Below are 20277 nucleotides of genomic sequence, written 5' to 3'. Positions count from 1 at the left end.
GCCCCCTGCTCAGCCTGTTGGTGCCCAGGCCCTTGCCAATCTGTCAAACTAGACAAGCTATTGTGTGGTGTACAGTTGGATTAGGTATTGTTAAACTACACAAGCTGTTGTGTGGTGTACAGTTCGGTGAGGTATCAATGTTTAAGTCTTTAAAATTTGGGTTTTGTAATGTTAAATGTTTATCTAACAAATTGGGTTATGTTTCATGTTATTAAATCTTTAGATGTTCGGTATAGTGGAGACATGGTTAACATCTTCAGTATTTTATTTTTTTATGTCTATCACTGGGTACCAGCTAGTTAGAACTGATACTGTGAGTGTGGTCCCTAAGCATGGAGTTTTTTTATGTTAAAAATTCCTTTTCTTTCAAGACTGTTGATTGCAATTGCCAAAATATTGTTGTTTTTTTTATTTGATTAAGTATTTGGTTTATCCTGTGTTGGTTTATTGCCCTCCCAAGTGCTTGCTTTCAGGAAAATGTAAAATTGGCAAAATTCTTAATAGAATTCTACAGAGATAAGGAGGTGGTTATTACTGAAGACTTTAAACTCCCAGGGGTAAATTGGTCGGTGACTAACTGTATGTCTTTTCAATATCCACCTCTTCCTCAAATGTTTCTTGATACATTCAATATTTTGGGTCTCATTCATTGGGTTAAACTACTGACTTTTTACTCCTCAGGCAACATTATTTATCTTGTACTTGCACTGGAAGACGATAGAATTGGTAACGTAGAACTGCTTCATCCTTTTCCTAATTGTCACTGTGGTGTTTTATTTGATTATAATTCTGAAATCACATCTGAGACAATAAATATGGAAGGAGTTAGAAGGTTCAAGGGTAATTACAAGGAGGTCGAATGACACCTCCAGGCATTTGATTGGGCTTATGAATTACATAATACATCAGTTCATGAAATGTTTGTAAAGTTACTTGAAATTTTATCACCTTTAATTAACAGATATATACCTCTTTCTGCTGGATTATCTAGTTTCTCAGATTCTCATTTCCCTTCACAACCTCCAGCTGGTCTGAAACAAGCAAGACCTAGAGCTTCGCAACACTACAAAGATCTTTGTTTCTCTTATGGCAGAAGAACAGCAATAACTGAAGAGACCCTTGGTGCATCTGATATGGTTAATCAGGAATACAAAACATTCATTATTACTACTCAATTAACTGTTAGTTGTCTTTGACTGATATAATGAAAGTCTCCTAAAGTTCTCACTCTTATATTTGGCAAAAGAAAGTGGGTTCCCCTTCAATTAGTCCTCTAAGCCAAAGTTATGGTACAGTGACAACTGATTGTACAAGTATGCCCAAACTTCTGGCTGATGAGTTCTCTGTTTATGTTGACACTGATCCAGCAATGCCTGCACCTCATCAAGTATTTCCTGGATCCTTTAATGACGTTCCTCTATCCTTGTCTGACGTTGTTAAGCTTTTCTCTGATCCCATTGATCAGATTGAGATCTCTCTGATCTCAAGGTGGATTCAAGTATGGGTCCTGATAACATCTATCCACTATTCCTGCATTCTTGTCTGTCTCTTGCTGAATCATTCTATATTCTATTTAAACAATCTTTAATTAAAGGTGCCCTTCCTGCTGCTTGGAAAAGCTCTTCTGTTGTCCCTATATTCAAAAAGGGGTCACATTATATTCTCTTGAATTACAGGCCAGTTAGTCTTACCTCTGTCTTAAAACATGTCATCTGTGAACATCTCTATCTTAATACTAATAATCTGCTGTCAACTGACCAATCTGGATTTAGATAGGGACATACTGTGGATGATCAGTTACTGCTCACTTACAACAGCATGACTTCATGGTTGGATGATTCTAAAGTTGTTGTTCTTTTAATTTTACTAAAGCATTTGATACTGTGTCATACAATACTTATCACTAAAATTAGGCTTCTTGGCATCAGTGGCAGAGTACTTTGTTGGATAACCGATTTTCTAACCAACTGTACAATGTGGGTTACTGTGAGAGGACAGAACAATACTACTAGACCTGTACTTAGCAGAGTTCCTCAAGGTTCTGTTTTGGGTCCAATGTTATTTCTCATTTATGTAAACAATCTTCCTTTGTCAATCATAAACAAATGTAAATTATTTGCTGATGACTTAAAAATATATTTTAAAGTAACATTTGATGAAATTCTTTAAGTTTTGTTAGGGACTTAACATCTTGCCAAAATGACATTGACTGAATCTGTGCAATTGCTGCTTCATGGGGTTTGAAGCTTAATGCTGAAAAATGTATTGTCCTCAGGTTTCACCATTTGGAGTGATGTGGGGCATCTAAGTGTTTATAACATCAATGGAGAACCTATTACAATTGTGAGTCATAAAGATTTGGGTGTTGTTGTTGATACTTCTCTTAAGTTTCATATTCATATCAAACAGACAGTTAACAAAGCAGCTGCCCTTTCCTTCAACTTTCTAAAAACAATGTTGTGTAGATCTGAGAAGTTTAAGAAATCCCTTCTATTGTCTCACCTACACCCTCTTCTTGAATTTGCTTCTCCTGTGTGGAACACTGGTTATATTGGGGACCTGTGCTTACTAGTATCTGTTCAAAGAAAATGAGCCAAGAGGATTGATGGACTGGCTGATGTCCCTTACTTGCAATGTTTAACCTGCGCAGTGCCACCGCCGTAAATTTACGGCATCTAGCTTACCCGCGCTCACTGCCACCGCCGTATATTCACGGCGGCAATCTAAAAAAAATTCTAGTATGCTTATTTGTCTAAATAACTTTATAAAAAACACACTAAGTATACTCCAAGCTCCACCCTACGCACTGAATGTGTTAGTTTGTTGGTATGCTCCTTGAGTGGCCCCCAGGCGGCTCGCGGCCCGGCAATCGCGTCAGACTCGTGAGAGCTTGTACAACCACCGGAGGAAGCAGTCATGGCGCGCCGCCGTGGGTTGTGTAATGACGAGATTATCTCTGCTTTACTTTCTTCTAGTAGTGATGAAATGTTATCAGACATGTCTGATGATGATTCTGTACATGACAAAGACTATGTACAGCTGAGTGAAAGCAATGATAGTGAGGAAGAGATTCCATATGCGCACCAACATCAGACAACTTCTTGGGTGATTTTTTTTTGTTTTTTTACTTTCTAAGACAACTTTTTCTCGTGTTTTCATTATTTTTACATGGTTTGGGATTTTTTGAAAGCATAAACAAAAATATGCAAAATTGGCTGGCAGCACGGGTTGGTTTAGGATAGAAGTGGCCGGCAGCGCGCGGGTTAAAAGCTCTTGACCTGTACTCGATAAAACAAAGATTTCTCAGAGCCAACTTGGAAAATGCAGTCTCCAACCGAATAACATATTTATCTTACTGCCACCAAGAGGAATCCATGGACACAGATTCAAGATTGTTCATTCTTTTTGCTCAACAAAAATTAGTAGACAGTTTTTCTCCCATAGATGTGTTAATGTTTGGAATTCCCTTCCCAATGATGTGGTTGCTCTAGGGTCAGTCAAGTCCTTCAAGTTGACCTTACATACTGGTTTGGGTCCACTTTTATACAATTATGTTGACTAAATACAATATTCTCCAAAGTCCTGCATATGGCACATAACTCAATTCAATCTAATTGTCATTCTAATTGTTATTAAACATCCTAGGAGTTGGCATGCCAGCAAGTTTGTGATATTCCCCATTACCTTGCATTAAGCCCTACCTCCTATTGACTAATTGCCATGACAAGGGGGATACCAAACCAGGTGAGTAAACCTTTGCATCAATTTCTGGGCCCACTTCCTTACCAATTTTTCAATTAGACTACACTATCTTCTCTCTTAAATTTGTGCTTACTCTAATTTTATTATAGCTTTTTTTTTATTCATAACTCACTTGTGAAAGAACTAGCATTAATCCTCATTGATTTTTCTGTCTGAAAATAGTACACAACTCCGTCACTATTTTCCCCTGCTTGATCTGAAGGTACTGGCGTACCTTCAGATCTGTGTTGCCCTTATATAGCTACTAGTATTTCCTCCAACAGCCTAGTATAATGTACTAAAATAGGGTAGCCAACCCGGTGTCAACCGCAGTAAATATTTCTACTTGAAATTTTTCAAATATTGCGAGTGTGGATACTGCTAGATAATCAGATTGCATGTCCCCTTGTTATACAGGTTTTTCAAAAGAAATAAAACCGCTATCATGACTCACTTTGGAATGCTTTTTGGTCTTGGCTTTGGCTATGGCGCTTATCTCAGAGGAAGAGGCGGGTGTCAAGTAGCGGCATACTCCCTCCAGCAGCACCACCAACAGGCTGTAGGCTCTGAGGGAGTACAAGGAGGAGGCTAGCTCGTACCCTGACAGCACAATGGTCCACAACACCCCGACGCCAAAGACAAGGCACAAAATATTCTTCAGCACCAGCAGGTTAGTGGCATGTGGCCCAGTCTGCTCGAACATGGCCGGCCAGCTACGCAACCAATGTAAACATAGGCCACGAATCTAAAATATTTAGTCACGTCGTTTACCAATCGATTTGAAATATATCTATTATTAAAAAAAAAAAAAAAGTAAGAAAGAAAACATAATTTTGTTACTTACTTAGGTTTACTTAGGTTTACTGGGCGCAGGCTGTTAAGCCTATATGTCCAGATCTTGTATTTTTTTATGTAGTTGGCGTGCGGCGAGTGACAGCGCAGCTTCATAATTAAATTTCACCTCTTGATGTCCCCAATAATGATCCAATCTTCTTTCACATGCAAATACACTCGGAGCTTCTACAATAATTGATGGGAGGTTATTCCATATGTTGACTATTCTTTCCACAAAGAAGTTTTGCCTTAGCCTTGTATGACATCTGTTTTTCATTAACTTATATTTGTGTCCTCTTGTAGCTAGGCCTACACCCTCATCGAGCTGCAGCACTGAAACTATCCCCGTTTCATACTTTCCAGTTGTTAGTTTATATACCTCTATCATATCACCCATCAGTCTCCTTTATACTAGTGTAGGCAGCTGCAGCACTTTGTCTCTCTTCATAACATAGGTTCTTGAGTGCCAGAATAATCTTTGTCGCGCTTCTCTGTACATTTTTCCAAAGAGGTTATATATATATATATATATATATATATATATATATATATATATATATATATATATATATATATATATATATATATATATATATATATATATATATATATATATATATATATATATATATATATATATATATATATATATGTGTGTGTGTGTGTGTGTGTGTGTGTGTGTATATTTTTTTTTTCTAATCGGGCTCCAGATTATGTTACCAAATTCAAGATGAGGTCTCACTAATGCAATATAAAGTTTCTTAAAATTTTCTTGGTTTAAATAGATGAAAGATCTGATAAGCCCCATTAATCTACTTGTTTTGTTAATCTTTTCATTTATATGATTTTCAAAATTCAATTGTTCATCCACCATTATGCCCAGATCTTTTTCCATGTCAGCTCTAGATCTTCGTTCCTCAGCCAGCGAATTCATTTTACCTCACATAATTTGTCACTGATACCAACGATGAAAAATTTACCGTAATCTGTCAATAATCCAATTAATTCACTGATTTCATGAATTACTTCCTGCTAGAAAAACAACAACAAGCAGTTAGTTATCTACGTAGTGTCATTTTTATCTACTTTTCACACTTTTCATGAACAAATTCTATTACACCATTATGCAATTTACTCTAAAGATGACACCCCTCATCCTCTATAAAACTGTTAATAGTCCGGTCACAGGACCCCATTTTCAGCCTAAACCCTGCATTAGGAGAGGACAATCGTTTTATTGTATTTTCTATTGAACTTGGTTTCTAATTCAATTTCTGGGTGGGTGTGAACTTCACACCCGTTTGCCATTTTCAGAAAACATGATGGCCCCCGAAAACGCTTGATTTAAAAAAAAAACCTTCATAATTTCTGTTCTGAGCACACAAATACAAGGTTTTTGTAGTCTTTGTAGTTTTCGGGTGCAAGGAATCCAATTCTGACATTGATTTAATGGTTTTGAGCCATCCCAATGAAAATGCACCAAAATGGTGGGCAAAATTACACAAAAAATAAAATTTTCTGAATTTTTCTATGATAAAATGTTGATGCATGCTTAGTAAAGCACGTTTTGTTGATGAGAATTATTCATTTATTGTAGTTTTTTTATTTATTTGTTGTGACATGCATTGGAACACTGACAGCAGGTTGTGGCCTAAAAGAAGTCTTAAGTACAACCTTTGGTTCAGTTAACAAATTGTTGTCCGGGAAGAAGTTCCCTCAGAACATGCGAACCCTTCACCTTCTAGTAAAAGAAATTCTTCGGCCAGTCCTCGAGACTGGAACCATCACCAGCATGGAATACTTAGAAGAAGAGCTCAAGAAGCGCTCCTTACAGAGTCACACCACAAAGGTGTGGGTCGAGGTTGTCATCCAGTCCGGTCCTCATCATCATGCTATACTGTCAAGTATCACACGAGTGACTGGCTCTCTAAAGGCCACTGAGATGATGTTGTCATACATGTTCGCTGCCCACAAGTACAACTACAGCCACTGCAGACTCTACTATGAGTGGTCAATGACAAGGGTTCAGCCAGACATCCTCACAAAGTTTTGTAAAGAACAGCAAAGTCTACATCACACAGCAGGTCTCTGGAATGGTGAGTGGTCGGACATGTTCATTGAGACTACATGGATGGGGAAAGGTCATAGTCCAGGGGGCATTATTGGCAACACAGAAAACCCCTAAACAATGACCACATGGGTCTACAACACGGATGCTGTCATGACCCTGACAGGAAATCTCAAGAGGATGGAAGACCATGATGATGAGGAGATGAAAGAGAAACAAAGAATTTCCAAGCCGTATTAGATATGATGGAGATGATCAGCAGGCTATCTGACAGGCTCTTGCCTCATTCATCAATCCTCTCAATCCAGAATCACACAGAGGTGGGTTACTTATGAATGTTGTCAGTGACAAGGTGGCCAACCCTGAAGTCAACATCGACAAATTGGTAGACTTAGGAATGACTATGATGACAGAGTTTGAGACCTCATGGCCTGAGGGATTTCACACAACTATCTTGAAAAGCGTTATCACATTTGAAGAGAAGAAAAAACGCCTGAAAGTTGATGGACATGATGTCATGGACCCAGAGGCGATCTACAATCAAGTGATTGGTCTACTAGTCAGGCAGTGGGATTTGTACCTTCAAAGTGTGTTTGCAACTGAGCTGACTGCATACCCACCATCAATGTTTGATCCAGATGGCACCATGCACATTGCCACAGGTAAAACCACACTAAAGAAAAACCTTCAAGTCAAGATATCTCAGAGGAATGCCTTGAACCCAATTGCAATTGTGGTGGACATATCTGCTCTGCTCTGGACCCTTCTATTGCCAGTCCAAGGCACTGTAAAAACTTTCATTACTACCTTCAAGTTCTGACTCTCTAAAAGACTGAGGGAGTCTGATATTTATCACTGCTTTGATAGATATCATGACTACTCTATTAAGAGCAGCACAAGGAAATCAAGAACGACAGCACGAGTCTGTAAGCTCACCCTGCAGACTCCACTTCCATCTCGGGATGCAATTCTGAAGAACTACATAAACAAGGTCCAACTCAACAAGCTTTTCTGCCAGGAGATCCTGACTGATGACACATTCCTCAAGGTGGTCACAGACTCCCATGTCCTCACTATCACAGGCAAGGAATCCATCCCCACACAAGTGCACAAAGGACAAAAATCATTGCGTATGGACCTTGCCTCAAAGTTTGAAGAAGCTGACGGCATCATTGCTCAACAAGTTGTGGCTATTGAGACCAGTCTGGATGCATGTGTGCTTGCATTTGCAGGTGACACCAACGTGTTTGTGTTGCTGTTGTTCTTTTATGGAACCTCTTCTCTCCAGTCCACCATCTACATGCAGTCACCAGTTTATGGGCATTGTTGCAGAGACATTAAGGTCACGTATATCAAGCACAATGCCATTGTGCCAGATCTACTTGCTGTTCATGCAATCTCAGGATGTGACCCTATAGCTGCATCATATGGTATTGGCAAAGCCACTGCTTTAACTGTTGCATCTAAAGGATACAGGTTGGATCTACTTGTGGATGTGGTGGCTAAGGTGACACATGTGACAGAGCAAGCAAAGGAGTTCATGGTAGCATGTTATGGTGTCAAAAAATGCTCATTTATGACAGAGTGTAGGCAGCATGTGTGGACTCAGAAGACTGGTAAGATTTCTTCTGCCCCAAAACTATGCAGTCTACAACCAACCACAGAAGCATTCCATGAGAATGTTTTACGAGCTCACCTCTCAAGTGGCAACTTGGTGAGAGGCTCTGGGCAGAGAACCCCCAGTAATGGATCCTGTACATTTTGGCTAGGAAACTGACCATGTCAACAAGTGTCTTATTCCATGGAACATGAGCCAGGGAACAGTTTATGCACCTGAGAACATCCTGAAGCTAGTACGAGTGGCTGTGATTTGGAGAATGCATGTCAAGGGGGCAAGTGAAGTTGCATGACCCATCAACTACCATGCACCATCTTCTGCGTTTGAGGTGTGGCTAGTTGTGTGTGCCACAACCCATTTAACTAGAAAGATGATGGAGATATGGAGGAAGACTGATAGGATAATAATTGTGCATTGTGATTCCAACAATGAGTAAGCCAACATATATTCATAAGTAAATATATGTCTAGTAATATCTAGGTAATATATGGCCGTTTTTGGCGGCCATCTTGTTTTCTGAAAATGGCAAGCAGGTGTGAAGCTCACACCTACCCAGAAATTGAATTAGAAACCAAGTTCTATCAAAAAATACAATAAAATGATTGCCCTCTCTCAGTGCAAGGTTCCATGGCCATGCCACCAGACTATTAGATGATACTAACATTTAAGTGAGTTCATGCATTGAAAACTGCCTTTTCATATTCAACTTTCTGAACAGGCTGATATATCCATATATTACATTAAGTTGCGCTTGATGTAATATACTGCCTGCAAAATGCGAATGTATAATACTTTGATTTTAATCCAAATTAATTTCTAATGCATAATTTAACTTTTCCTACTGTACATGATTCTTATACTGTATACATTGACCATGTCATATACATGTTACATGATGCACAATCTTTTTTCGTAAAATGTACAACTTTTCCAATTATATCCTCTTATACATACTAGCCATGTCATGTACCCGTCCATGTACCCCATTATTTCCCAGTACCTATTAAAAAAAAAAAAAAGAATGCATTCTACACCCTCTCGCACAGTCAGTCAGTCACAAGCAAACTGTTTGTACATCTTGTCACATTGCAGTCTTGATATCCTCTCTTTGTCCCTCAGTGCCACAGGGTGCCTCACACCCTGCCTCCCATGTCACCACCTCTGCCTCTGTACTCATATGTGCATACATACAGCATGTTCGTGTGCTCACCTGTAGGAGTGCTACATATACGCTACACACACACACACACACACACACACACACATACACACACACACACACACACATGTGTGTGTGTGTGTGTGTGTCTGAGTGCATGTACAGTAGGAAAAGTGAAATTGTGCATTTGAAATTAATTTAGATTAAAATCAAAGTATTATACATTTATATTTTGTAGGCAGTATATTACATCAGATGCAACCTAATGTAATATATGGACATACCACTCACAACAGCCCAGGGTGGTCAGCACACACAACAGGGATCCACAACTGCTGTTGTTGTTGAGTTCATTTGGATAGAGGGAGCAAGACACTCACACACAACACCTGTCTGGACTCAACAGACTACCTAGACAGGGAAGGGCAGCAAAATACTGTCTCACTGGCACTCTTGTCTTTATTGTCCACACAGAGCAGTACCACAGGACACGAGGCACACTAACACGCCCAAATACAAGTAAGGCTCACACCACTGGGCCTCACTCAGTAAAGCATCTATATTTATTGCTGGGTAGCAATATAGATGCTTCACCTCACAGTACAGTGGCACTGCACAGCACACTACAGAGTCACAGCTCACCAACAACATCACACAGCTGTCTCCTTCAGTGGTCCATACCGTAACAGACCATACAAGTGTCACACACACACCTCAATGTCAGGTACTCACTGTCTCAGACTCCTAGGGCACACAAACCTCACAGCATGCCCCTGGGCGCAGAGTCACATAGTGGCAGCAGCAGGTGACTAATGTCATAGCATTACACAAGGGGAGCATATTGCAGACTGTCGTCACAGGTGTTGTGTAGATGGAAAATGGGCGCTCTCTCTCAGCTTCCCTTCTATCTGGCATCTCAGTGTGTCATAGGTGGGAAATGGGCACTCTCTCCGGGGGGCCACTACAGTTCCTTATATAAGATCAGTCCCTCCGTGATTGGCCAGCACACTGCTGCTTTCCTGAACAATCACCTTCCATGCCACTTCCAGTATCTCTAGACTGCCTCAGGTTGCAGCTCATGCATCATTGCAAATGCCTAATTTCACTACCTGGCAGCACAGTGCTACCAATGTCATCTCCCCACCGCATCAATATATATATATATATATATATATATATATATATATATATATATATATATATATATATATATATATATATATATATATATATATATATATGTAGCCGCACCAGCTGGGCATCAATTGGCTCTCAGGTGATCTGTTTTACTGATCACACCCATCATCGTAGGGTCGAGGAAAGGCAGTTCTCTTTCTGACGTTTATTGATGAGGTAGGCATGACCGTAAGAACTGCAAACAAGTTCTCGGTCTCAATTTCTTACAAAATAACATTATACACTGATATTAAACACTTTCAACATATTACAATATTCATTAACAATACATGCAATTGACTTGGCACTATGACAATCAGTTTTTACTACAAAATTAAAGTATTTACCTCGGTCACCATCCTGCCCGTCTTTGTCTGAGCGCGACTTGGCCGTGAGTGATGCCCGCAGGCGACTAGCAGGTTAACCCCACACTACTAACAAGTGAGCATCGGCTTCGGTGCTTAATATAGCATTAAATACTGATACTCACACATATTACACGTTTTCATGCAAATAGAAAACTATTGAACATTTCACTTATATATGCCGAGGAATAATCACGTGAGGTACATACGCTTTACATACAGTAACATGGCTCCCCTAAATTGTGTAACAATTTACCTTAAATTAAGATTAGTATGTACCTTAAAACTAGGATTAGCACATAATATGTTTTGTTACACTGGCTCCTTGGCGGGGATGCTCCGGTCTATTATTATGCATTACCTTCTAACAGCAATACTAGACTATGTATTGGCCTCTCTATGATGGTCCTGTTTGCCTTTGTGCATCTTCCCTGGTTGTCGAGATTACAGTCTGACACCAGGACGTTAACCTTTCTTACTAGGCCATCATGATCAGGAGATACTTCTGTTATTCTTCCCAGTTTCCACTGGTTCCTTGCTAAATTCTGATCTTTGATGATAACTATGTCATTTACACTGAGATTCCTCTTTGGTGTTGTCCACTTATTTCTAAGTTGTAGGAATTGCACATACTCCTTTTTCCACCTGGACCAGAACTGGTTGGCCAGGTATTGTGCTCTGCGCCATCTTTTTATGCAGTACAGGTCCTTCTTAATGAAAATGCTTGGAGGAGGCAGTACTACCTTTGTTTTCACAGTTAACAAATTACTGGGTGTCAACGGTGTAAGACTTTCTGGGGAGTTAAGATGGTCCACAGTTAGGGGACGACCATTAACTATATTTTCTGCTTCAACTAGGAAGGTTCTCAGATCTTGGTCATCTAACTGGGTACCATGCTGATCAAGCAACACAGAGAGTACATTTCTCACTGTGCGTATCTGCCTCTCCCAAACACCTCCCATGTGACTGGAATTGGGTACATTCATGTTAAAAACAATCCAGTCACACTGATCTTTCATGAGTTCTTGTCTGACTTTATTGTTATTTAATTCTTTTAAGCATTTCTCATACTCTGATTTGGCTCCTACAAAGTTAGTTCCTTGGTCACATCTCAACTGTCTTACGGGCCCTCTTCGTCCTACAAAGCGACGGTATGCACTTAGGAAGGAACTTGTATCCATGCTGTTGGCTGTCTCTATGTGCACAGCTCTACATGCCATGCAAGTAAAGAGCACTCCATATCTTTTAAGCTCTTTACGCCCCTCTTTGACATAGAAAGGGCCAAAGAAATCTACTGCTGAGTATGTAAAAGGAGGTGATGGTTCTAGTGTGTCAATAGGCAGGTCTGCCATCTTCTGTCCCTGTGTTGTACTTCTAACTTTACGACAGATAATGCACTTTGAAATGTGCCTTGATACTAGGGATGATCCTCCAACTATCCAGTATCTACATGACCTGATTTCATTTAAAGTTATGCCCCTGCCTTGATGATTTGTCCTTTTGTGATGGTGGCATATTATCAGCTGGGTTATGTGAGATGTTTTGGGGAGGATGACTGGATGTTTGGATTCATCTGTCAAATTAGAAAGCCTCAATCTTCCTCCTACTCTCATGATACCATTTTTGTCAATGTAGGGATCTAACTTATAGAGGGAACTGGTCTTGTCTATCACTTTTGTTCCCTTGCCATTGTCTCCTTTAATTAAAGAATTATGGTTAGCAGATGATTCCAGTACATCTATCTCCTTCTGGAATGCCTTTGCTTGCAGTTGTTTTATAATTACATTTTCAGCTTCTGACACTTCTGCTACATTTACTGGCTTATATGTGTTTCCCTTTACTTTAGTAGTGCCATCACCTTTTCCTCTGAAGCTGTTCAGAAGCTTGAGGCATACAGCAACTGCCCTCTTTGCTTTAAACCAATCAGAAAAATACTCAAGTCTTTCTAGTATATCTGTGGGCTGTTGTGTACCTACAGCATGGCATACAACTTTCTTCACTTCTGGATCATTCTCATTTATGACCTTGTACTGGGAATGGCTATCCATTTTGCTATGTTGCCAAAGGAATTCTGGGCCATTCCACCAGATCTTGCTATTACACAATTCATCTGCTGTCATGCCTCTAGATGCATGATCTGCTGGGTTATACTGCGTCTCTACAAATTTCCACTGATCTGGTGAAGTGTGATCTCTTATTGTTTCTACTCTATTTGCAACATATACATGGAATCTCTTTGCTTCATTTGCAATGTAACCAAGGACTACTTTGCTGTCTGTCCAAAATACTTCTTCCACATTATTATACTCAAGTTCTCCCTTCAAGAGTTTATGGATTCTAACTGACACCACTGCTGCTGCTAGTTCTAGTCTGGGAATTGTTATGGTTTTTAGAGGTGTGACACGTGACTTTGCCATTACTAATGCACAATGAATTTGGCCAGTCTTGCTAATTAATCTAATATATGAGCACTGGCCATATCCCTCTTGACAGGCATCTGAAAAGTGATGGAGTTCAACCTTTTCTACTTCCCCAAAGTCATCAGGTTTGTAGCATCTAGGTACCTTTAACTGATCTAGTTTGTGCAGCTCATCCTTCCATTTTAACCATTTAGGTTTGACATAATCTGGCACTTCATCATCCCAATCAACTGCATTCTTACATAATTCTTGTAAAATTTGCTTTCCAGTCAGTATGAGAGGTGACACTAGACCTAATGGATCATATATAGAGCTCACTGTTGACAGAATGCCTCTCCTGGTGAGTGGCTTGTCTTTCAGCTTTATTCTAAATTGAAATGTGTCAGATTCTATGCACCACTCAACTCCCAAAGTTCTTTCTATAGGCAGTGTGTCTTCATTCTTACTAAAATCCAAACTTTTAATTCCATCTGCTCTCTCATGAGGAGAAATTGCAGCTAATACATCTTTGTTGTTTGACAAGAACTTATGAAGGTTAAAACTTCCCTTGTAACATAATTCTTTGCTTTGCTGAATAAGGGTGACAGCTTCATCCATTGTAGCTACTGACTTCAAACCATCATCAACATAAAAGTTGTTTCTTACAAACTTGGCTGCATCAGATCCACACCCGTAGTCATCTGCAGCTTTCTTAAGTGCAAAGTTAGCTACACTTGGAGATGATGTAGCTCCAAACAGGTGAGCTGTCATCCTGTATTCAGCTATCTCATTATTAAGGTCACCATTTTCCCACCAAAGGAATCTTAACATGTCTCTGTGTTCTGGGTTGACCTTCACTTGATGGTACATTGCTTCTATATCACATACAAGTGCAATGCTTTCTTGCCTAAACCTACACAACACTCCAATAAGTTTGTTGGTAAGGTCTGGGCCTTGTAACAGGTGACTGTTTAATGACTGGTTCCTGTAGTTTGCACTACAGTCAAAGACAACTCTCAACTTCTTTGGCTTTCTCGGATGATAGACTCCATGATGTGGAATGTACCAGACCTTACCATCATTCCTAACTAAATCCTTTGTCGGTACAACCTCTGCATAACCTTTTGTAATCATATCATCCATGAACACTTTGTAATCACCTTTGTGTTGATTATCCTTCTCAAGTTTAGCTCTTAACTTCTTGAGGCTCTGCTCTGATAATAGTTTGTTGTTTGGAAGCTTGATGTTATCATCTTTAGAAGGAAAGGGGCAACTCATAATGACCATCCTTCAGCTGATGTACTCCTTCTTTCATCTTACTCATAAATCTTTTATCTTCATATGATAATGGAGTGTCAGCTGACTTTCTATCACTGAAGTCAAGTTCAAACATATCTCTCACTTGAGAAGGATTAATCATCTCTTTGGTTTTAGTAGGAACCACTAAGAAATTAACCCTCTCTTCTTCATTGATTTCTACTTCTTGTGTCACTGTTCTGTAGACTACCACTGTATCCTCCAATGGACTTGAATGGGATGAGATTTTACCAATGATCCCCCAACCTAGCTCTGTCCTACGAGCATAGGGATGCTTCTTGCTATCACCTGCTATTTGCTCTTCTGCCATAATGGTTTCTGCACAATCAAGACCAATGAGGAGTCCTATGTCAACGTTTGGGTCATATTTCATTAGTTTGTCAGAGATTGCCTTTAAGTGGGGCCAGTCACAAGCAGTCTCGGGCCTTGGTATCTGACTCCGTCCAGCTGAAATGTTTTCTGTTGAATATGCTGAAGGGATTGATATTTCCACTTCTTCATTATAACCTCTTACTTTAAGTCCATGAATTTTGATAGAATCAGTGATTTGTTTTCCACTTATTGTGTGGATATTGAGTGACACTGATGGTCCACTAACTCCCAATTTATTCAGAGTGCTTTCCTTGATGAATGAAGCATCAGACTGCTCATCCAGCAGGGCATACACTAAAAATTTATTCTCTTCATTACTAATATGATGTAACCATACAGGAACTATCATGGTGTGCATGTCATGTGTCACTGATTCTGTAACTTTGACCTTATTTGCTACTACTGTGGGTTTATCATCTTTAGGCTGAGTTGCTTGTGCTGGCACCTTTTGGCTCTCAGTTCTTGTCACATCATCATTGTGAAGAACTGTGGGATGGTATCTCTGACATACTTTACAAACTTTCCTTCTTCTACAATCCTTTCCTTTGTGACCCATTTTTAGACACCCTGTACATAACCGTTTTTCTTTAGCAAATTTGTACCTAGTATTACCATCAAGTTTGGCAAATTCCTTGCAATCATCTAAATCATGATCCTTTGTACAGTAGTGACAGAATCGTCCTTTCCTTTCCTGGTCCTTGGGATACTGTTTGTTGGCTTGTACATTTACTTTACTTTGGAATGACCACATTGGTTTTTCCTCAATTTAGCCATGAAAGTTCTACTCCCTCTATTCTTTGTCATGATGTTTGATTCCCTTGGTTTCCAGTTGGTTGCCCATGTTTGAGTTTTGATCCAATCATTTACTTCCCTACTTACTGAATTCCAGGAAAGAAATGGATTGCTTGCTCCTTTTGCTTCTTTCTGGACAAATTCACATAACATTTCAAAGGGTGGGTGGTGCTCTTCATTGCTACTAGAAGTGTTATTACTGTTAGTATCAAGATATATCATCGCTTGCTTTCTCCAGTCATGAACAACATGTTCAGGGAGTTTTGCTAGCACCTTTCTCTGCTCTCTCGGGTCATTCAGAAATGACAAATAAGAAGTGTGTTTCATTGCAGCTAAACAGCACTTCAAAAAATCTGAGAATGCTGTTAATGCTGGACCATTATGCGGAGAGATTGGTAGCCAATTCATTAACTTATTCGTGTAAGCATCAGCTATGATGTTTTTGTTTCCAAATCTATCACTAAGAATTTTCTTTGCTTGCACATAGTCAGCATCAGAGTTAAAGTGCATTAACATTTTAATGGCATCCTTTGCCTCACCAGTTGTATACCTCTCTAAGTAGGCAAGTCTCTCTTTACCAATAGAAGTTTTAGACTCTACATAAGTTTCAAAGTTTTTCAACCAACTTGGAAATTCCATGGGTTCTCCATCAAAAGTATTAGGCTCTATTGGAGGGAGGCTCCACTTGGGATCAGGTATGTTGATTGCAAAGGTTCCCCCAGGATGGGAAAAGGATTGATGATTCTGTCTCACATTATTCACATTATTAGGCATGTTGACATTATGAGTGTGTCTACGAGGGCTTGGTACAAGACTTTGAGCTGTAGGGTTGAGATTTATTACCTGAGGTTCACTAAATATTTGTCCATCTACTTCATTTGTCATCAATTCATTATCTCTATTGCAAGAAGAATGTTTCTGTGGGTCATGGAATGTAACATATTTGTGAGGCATGGCATTGTCACTTTGTTAATTTGCAATTGCTTGTGCTTTCATTTCATTTTGTGACTCTATGTATTGTTGAAGATAACTTTGCTTCTCTACACTTTCATCATTACCTGGAAGCATTTTTACTTCTTCTTCAAGTAATCCAAGAGCATTAAGTTCTGCACTAGCAACTGCTAAATCTCTCTCTTTCTTTTTCTTTGCAAACATTGCCTGGTCTCTTGATAACATAACTTCTGCATCTGTTTTTGTCTTAGCTAACATAACTTCTGCCTCTGCTTTTGTCTTAGCTAACCTAACTTCTGCCTCTTCTAAATTATCATGATATTCCATTTCCTTTCTAAGTCTGGCTACCTTTGCTGCTGCTTCTTGCTTTCTTTGTGCTGATGAACGTGATGAAGTAGATGAGACTCTAGAATGCCTAGACCGTTTGCTAGAACAAATTGATCCTCTGTCATTCTTTAACTCCTTTCTTTTACATTCTATACTTTCTAATATTTCATGGTGAACTCGTTGTTTGTGTTCCAGCTCTTCATTTAGCTCCTCTGACCTTTCTGGCTCTAGTTCCACCAGCTTTGTGTATTCCACATAATACTGATGAAATGCCTCTATTACTTCTCTTGACATGGGCTCTAATTCAAAGGGGCTAATTACAATTTTTAATCCTTTCTTAATTTTGCTGGTAACACTGCTCCATTTACGCTTACAGGACTCTGCTCTTCCTTTGGTTACACTGACTTGATATTCTCTTCCTTTATCGGTTGGCACTCGCTCCCTGACACTAACTTCTTCAATACAAGTTTGATCCCTGTCCACTTGCTCACCCTCACCTTCCCTAAGGCCATCTACGGCATTAATTTCCTCAGTATCAGACATATCTAACAACTTAATTGTGTCAATACTGAGACACTGAAAGAGCAATTTAAAATTACCACTCTTAATACTAGCTAATTGTGGGTAATTTTCACTTAGGCTACTCAATTCAGTGCACATACATACTATTATACTTTCTTGCCTGTGACCATGGGTTCTACAAAATGGTGGCGAGGCACAGTGGGTAGAAGGGAGTGGTTGTCGTCAAGGGTAGAGCTGACCCCGGGGCCTCAGAGGTCAACCTTTAGGCTTATGTCAGCGTCCCCTCGTCCTGTGACTCACTCTTGCTGCGGTTTCACATGGAGCCAATTTCTTGCTTGTAGGCCGAGTTCTTACTGTAGCCGCACCGGCTGGGCATCAATTGGCTCTCAGGTGATCTGTTTTACTGATCACACCCATCATCGTAGGGTCGAGGAAAGGCATTTCTCTCTCTGACGTTTATTGATGAGGTAGGCATGACCGTAAGAACTGCGAACAAGTTCTCGGTCTCAATTTCTTACAAAATAATATTATACACGGATATTAAACACTTTCAACATATTACAATATTCATTGACAATACATGCAATTGACTTGGCACTATGACAATCAGTTTTTACTACAAAATTAAAGTATTTACCTTGAACACCATCCTGCCCGTCTTTGTCTGAGCGCGACTTGGCCGTGAGTGATGCCCGCAGGCGACTAGCAGGTTAACCCCACACTACTAACAAGTGAGCATCGGCTTCGGTGCTTAATATAGCATTAAATACTGATACAGTCATACCTCGGTACTCGACCGCCTGTATACTCGACCAAATTGGTGCTCGACCAAAAAATTCGAGTAGAAAATGCATCGGACCTCGAACAGATTTTCGGTACTCGACTAGCCGAGTCGACCCGAACGCGCTCCTCGGCCCTTCTCGGCCCTTCTCGGGGTGAGTTGCAGGCGTTTGTTGAAAAATACCATCCTGATACAGCAGTCAGTAACCGTGCTGTGATAATTTTCAATGACACTGTTATGGCGCACTTCCGAAAAATAGTGCAGAAAAGGCAGAAGCAACTGACAATGGACAGGTTCCTTCTTAAAGAAAAGAGGAAGGTTACTGCCCAGCCAGATTCACCTCCACGGAAGAGAGAGAGAAGGGAGAAAACCCCTGAAGGCGCGTTACCTAGCGTCATCATGGAAGGGGATTCCCCTTCCAAGGAGTAACCCTTCCTCCCGTCCTCTCCACATCCATTCCTGTATGCCATCAAAACGTAAGTAAATTATACAAAATGGTTTATAATGCTTTATTTATCTTTATCATGTACTGCTTGTGCACATTTACGTTTTATTGTTGTTTAGATACACGTTCTTATAATATTTTAGGTATTTTTCTTAATGGTAAGAACGGATTAAAATACTTTCCATTATTTCTTATGGGAAAGTTGGTTTCGGTGTTCGAACAAATCGGTGCTCGACCACCACCTCAGAACGGATTATGGTCGAGTACCGAGGTACGTCTGTACTTACACATATTACACGTTTTCATGCAAATAGAAAACTATTGAACATTTCACTTATAAATGCCGAGGAATAATGACGTGTGGTACATACGCTTTACATACAGTAACAATATATATACATATATATATATATATATATATATATATATATATATATATATATATATATATATATATATATATATATATATATATATATATATATATATATATATTATTACAGCCCTCATACCTGCCTCGCCAACTACTAATCTCTCCAACTAGCCACAAGCTTTGAATACCACCTCAACCACACCATGGTGGTATCATAAAGACGAAGCTTTAGAAACACATCTTGACTCATGTCTTGATCAAGCTAACTAAGCTGATGACTGACTTCCACCTCCACACCTCGTCAGTCTCACTTGTTTCTTGCAGTTGGAGCCATCCTCCCTCCTGCTGCCTGGATTCAGTTACATTGTCGTGAGTCAGAAGAAGATGTGACAAACATGAACACTCACACTCTTCATTACATACACGCCTGAGCCACTTATATTTGTGTTGTATTTTGGGTATATATTTGTTTTCCCCTATTGCTCATTATTTGGTACATGTTACATTCACTTTGTTGCTTATTAACTTGTATATGTTTCATCACCTTTGGTTTCCTTCATTGCTCATTAGCTTGTACAGTAAAATCCCTCTTATCCGGCATCAACGGGACTGCCGACATGCCGGATACTTGAATATTGCCGGATACTTGAATAGAAGTGAAATTATGTCCACAATCACCACCCTACACTCACGCATCTTACCATAACAAAGATCAGCTGATCTTAAACAGCAGCTGATCTGATCAGCTGCTTAAGTGTAAGCACAACACGCTTCCTCTTTTCTACAACTTTAGGCATGATGAAGGCGTCAGGCGATAAACAGTGCACATGTGGGACTGAGTCACTGAGTAAACACAGTGCAGTGGGCCGCGGGTGGCGCGAAGCAGTGCGCTCTGGTGGCAAGGGGAACAAAGTATGCCTCGAACAGGAATTTTAATTGATTTTATGAGTACACATCGATTTTTTATTGATTTTAAGGCTCAGGGAAAAATGTGCCAGATACTTGAAGCTGCCAAATACTTGAATGCCGGATGAGAA

The 20277-nt window shown here is 39.7% G+C and overlaps 1 protein-coding gene across 1 annotated transcript in view; it reads right to left on the bottom strand.

Moving 5' to 3' along the window:
- Positions 1 to 4500, bottom strand: part of LOC135099742 (phosphatidylinositol-glycan biosynthesis class F protein-like) — a 32191-nt gene extending 27691 nt beyond the window's left edge. The window contains exon 1 of the mRNA XM_064002236.1: positions 4196 to 4500. Coding sequence (XP_063858306.1) covers positions 4196 to 4444 — 249 coding nt within the window. The 5' untranslated portion in view covers positions 4445 to 4500. The remainder of the gene's footprint in view (positions 1 to 4195) is intronic.
- Positions 4501 to 20277: the final 15777 nt, after the last annotated feature.

The sequence above is a fragment of the Scylla paramamosain genome, chromosome 4, assembly GCF_035594125.1.
Source record: "Scylla paramamosain isolate STU-SP2022 chromosome 4, ASM3559412v1, whole genome shotgun sequence".
NCBI lineage: Eukaryota > Metazoa > Arthropoda > Malacostraca > Decapoda > Portunidae > Scylla > Scylla paramamosain.
This window is presented reverse-complemented; position numbering and strand designations above follow the sequence as displayed.